The 3,624-nt window shown below is 48.7% G+C and overlaps 1 protein-coding gene across 1 annotated transcript in view; it reads left to right on the forward strand.

Annotated features, from left to right (window-relative positions):
• The first annotated feature begins 655 nt into the window (after positions 1–655).
• Positions 656–3,624, forward strand: part of Inhbc (inhibin subunit beta C) — an 11,518-nt gene continuing 8,549 nt past the window's right edge. The window contains exon 1 of the mRNA XM_021205737.1: positions 656–1,113. Coding sequence (XP_021061396.1) covers positions 798–1,113 — 316 coding nt within the window. The 5' untranslated portion in view covers positions 656–797. The remainder of the gene's footprint in view (positions 1,114–3,624) is intronic.

Here is a 3,624-nt window from a genome sequence, read left to right on the forward strand (position 1 = left end):
TTTTTTTTAAGAGTCACCATTTAAGCAGGTGTGGTGACATATACCTTTACTCTCAGCACTTACAAGACAGAGACAGGTAGATCTCTGTGAGTTCAAGACTAGGAGGGTCTATATAGCCAGTTCCAGGCCAGTCAGAACTACACCATGAGATCCTGTCTCAAAAACAAACAAGCAAGCAAGCAACAAAGGAGTCAGCCTCTTGACTGGACATGGTAATCCATGCCTGTGAGACCAGATTTGAGAAGCAGATGCAGGAGTTCAAAACCAACCTCTACTATATAGCAAGTTCAAAGTAAGCCCAAGCTGAGTGAGAATCTGACTCAACCACACACCAGGCACACACAAAAAGCCACATTTTTTTTTTTTTTGAGACAGTTAAGTCCTGACTTCTGGTGATTATCCAGCCTCAGCCCCTGAAGTAACATTATCTTAAAACCTCTGTTCACAACACCTTTCCCTCAGGCTTCACAGCAAGGCTCTAACCTTTGTCCCCTGCTCTGGCAGCTCACTTGGCTAACAATCTCCCAACAGTAGCAAGAGGCAGACATTTCTTTCTTCAAACAATCCACACATCCCCCCTCTGTACTTTCACTGGTTACAGGAGAATACTGCCAAGTTCCACCTGTACTGGCTTCATTTTTCACGCCAGATGTTTGGCCACTGTATCTCTGACAAAAAGGAGTCATGCCAACCGGAGGTCAGTCACACTCCTCCCAGGGTCCCTGGTGCCCGGGACAGAGTTGAAGCCACTCTCGTTGAGACCCGTTTGAGTCCTTTAAGGAGACTATCCTCCAGCAATGGCCTCCTCCTTGCTCCTGGCTCTTCTGTTCCTGACTCCAGTCACATTAGTGAACCCCCAAACTGAGGGTGCATGCCCAGCATGTTGGGGTGCCACCTTTGACCTGGAGAGCCACAGGGAACTGCTCCTCGATTTGGCCAAGAAAAGTATCCTGGACAAGCTGCGTCTCAGCCAGCGCCCCACACTCAGTCGGCCTGTGTCCAGAGAGGCTCTCAAGACTGCGCTACAGCGCCTCCGCGGGCCTCGACGGGAAACCCTGTTGGAGCATGACCAGAGACAAGAAGAATATGAGATCATCAGCTTTGCTGACACAGGTAGGTCCATGGTCCGCAGCTCTGACCCCAAACCTGACCCTAGGAAGGAGAAAGTCTCCTCCCAAGCTTAGCTTCTGACTTCATCCTTGCCCGAACCATCCTGCTCGCAGTCTGCGCCTGTGCCCCAGGTTCTTCAAGTTAGGTCAGGTTCACTTGGTGGGAGCTAGGAGCTGTTAGTTTCACTTCTCTAGAAACCTCTGTCTCTCTGTGTCTCTGCCTCTGTCTCTCTCCTTCCCTCCTCTCTCTCTCCCTCCACCCCCCCCCCCCCGTGTGAGCCTGCCTAGTCCCCAGGCCAGGGGTTGATTACTATGCAGTTTGTGATTTCTCTGGTTCCGGGATCTATCAATCAATCACCCCTCTTCCTTAAGAATACCCCATGTGTGTAAAGAGAGAAAAAGACACCAAGATTATAACGTCTCTCCGCACCTCTGGTCCTCACGGCAGGCAACGTCAAGTAAAAACTCAGAAAGAGATGTGAAAGATAAAGGGTAAAGAAATTCAGGCCTACACTTGGGAGGTGGTGGCACATGCCTTTAATGCCAGCATTCGGGAGGCAGAGGTAGGTGGGGTCTCTGAGTTCAAGGCCAGCCTGGTCTATAGCGCACAGCCACGGCCACACAGAGAAATTCTGTCTAGAAAACAAACAATGGATAAAAGTTAAAGAAAGAATTACTTGCATAGTGGAGAGAGCTGGAGAGAAGATAAGATCTTAGAAAACTTAGAAGCTCACTACACTGAAGAAAACTGCAAGCTCACTCACTCTCTGGTCTGGAAGACAGCGCCATGCGCCGCACCTCGCTCCTAGCCGCTTTCCCCTGATTGGCGCCTACTCTCTTCCCCCTCACTACCCAGCACAAATTATGCAGCCCTCGAGCCCGGGCTCCCATTCTTTCAGAGCCACTTATTAGCTGAGTGACCTGGGTAGTTAATAGTCAGTTTTCTCACTCGTAAATGAGGATAATGAGAGGATAGCTTAGAGACTTAAATCAGGGTTAATATATAATATAAAGTCTTTAGAATGGCAAGAACGAGGAAGGAGCAGGAAATGGAGAGGGCTCAGCTCCTGTCCAGGAAGACTCTCTTCCCTCTGACTCTTCACGTGGCAGAGAGACACAAGGGAACTCTCTGAAGCATCTTTTAACAGGACAGGAATCCCCTATCCAGGACTCTCCACCCTCACGACCTAGTGGCCTTCTACGGGCTGTACCTCCTGATACTGTCGCTTTGGGATTCTGATTTCAACATGATTTTTTTTCTTTTTTTCTTTTTTTTTTTTGAGACAGGGTCTCCTTACATAGCCCAAGCTGGCTTACATAGCCCAAGTTTGGCTCAGACTGGCCAAATACTTACAATCTTCCTGCCTTAGCATCCCAAACGCTGGGATTACAGACACGTGCTCGGCTTCAACAAGGGAATTTTGAGGGGACAGGAGCAAATAAATAAGTAAATAAATAAATAATAATTCACAGCAGCCTTTTCCCACAAAACCTCTGACCATTCCAGCCCAACCTTCATTAAAACATCATGGCTGGACTCCAAGAGAGCAAATTTCAGGGTAAATGATTGTTCAGCTTCTACATATACTTTGTTTATCTTTGTGGCATTGACAAAGCATATCACTAAGGCTAAGTCCAGCATCAGGGTGGGATGGAAAAAACCGTGCAAACCAGGAGATGTGTTCCCTGGGGCCAGCCAAGGCAGCAACACACAGAATACAGTCACCCCCTCTGTCACCCCCTCTGGGTTCCTCTACGTCACTTTCCCATCCATTACACCATCAGCAGCACCAGGTTTGAGGCCCTGGGTCTTGTCACCTAAAACAGAGGCTAAATCATGTGGCTTCTCTGGTACTTTTTCTCTAGGTCCAGGGATCGCCAATGGTGCTCTCAAACAGGCTCATGGGACTTAGGACAGCTGGTGGTGGACATACCTGGGTTCACATATGCCACATTAGAACCTTGACATTGGACCCCACAGGATTTATAGTAGAGAAATCACTGCAAATCAGGGCTTTAAGGTATCCCCCTCCCAGAGAGCAGCTGTTAAGTATTTACTAACACACCACTGCCGATGTCCTAAAAATAAGTTATCTCTTCTCTCCTAACGCCATGCTGAGGCTAAGACAGATGCACAGTAATCGAATGGGGGTAGAACACAGAGCAGTCACTGGTTCATGAACACCTTCCTCTGTGACAGTTCTTGCTGGCCTCAGTCTCTGGATCCTCTTGCCTAAATGCTGGGACAGTATGGGCTACCAAGCCTAGCCCTGATCCATAAAAGTCCTGATTTCCTGCTCAGCACATATCTGAGTCTACACAGATAGTTTCCTTGGCTGGGCCTGATTCTGCTCTGTGCAGAGCTGCTGGCTTCTAGATCAACAGTCACAGCTCGTGACTCTCTGCTTCAAAAATGTCCCGCTGGTGAGATGGCTCAGTGGGTAAGAGCACCCGACTGCTCTTCCGAAGGTCCAGAGTTCAAATCCCAGCAACCACATGGTGGCTCACAACCATC

The sequence above is a fragment of the Mus pahari genome, chromosome 9, assembly GCF_900095145.1.
Source record: "Mus pahari chromosome 9, PAHARI_EIJ_v1.1, whole genome shotgun sequence".
NCBI classification, from domain to species: domain Eukaryota; kingdom Metazoa; phylum Chordata; class Mammalia; order Rodentia; family Muridae; genus Mus; species Mus pahari.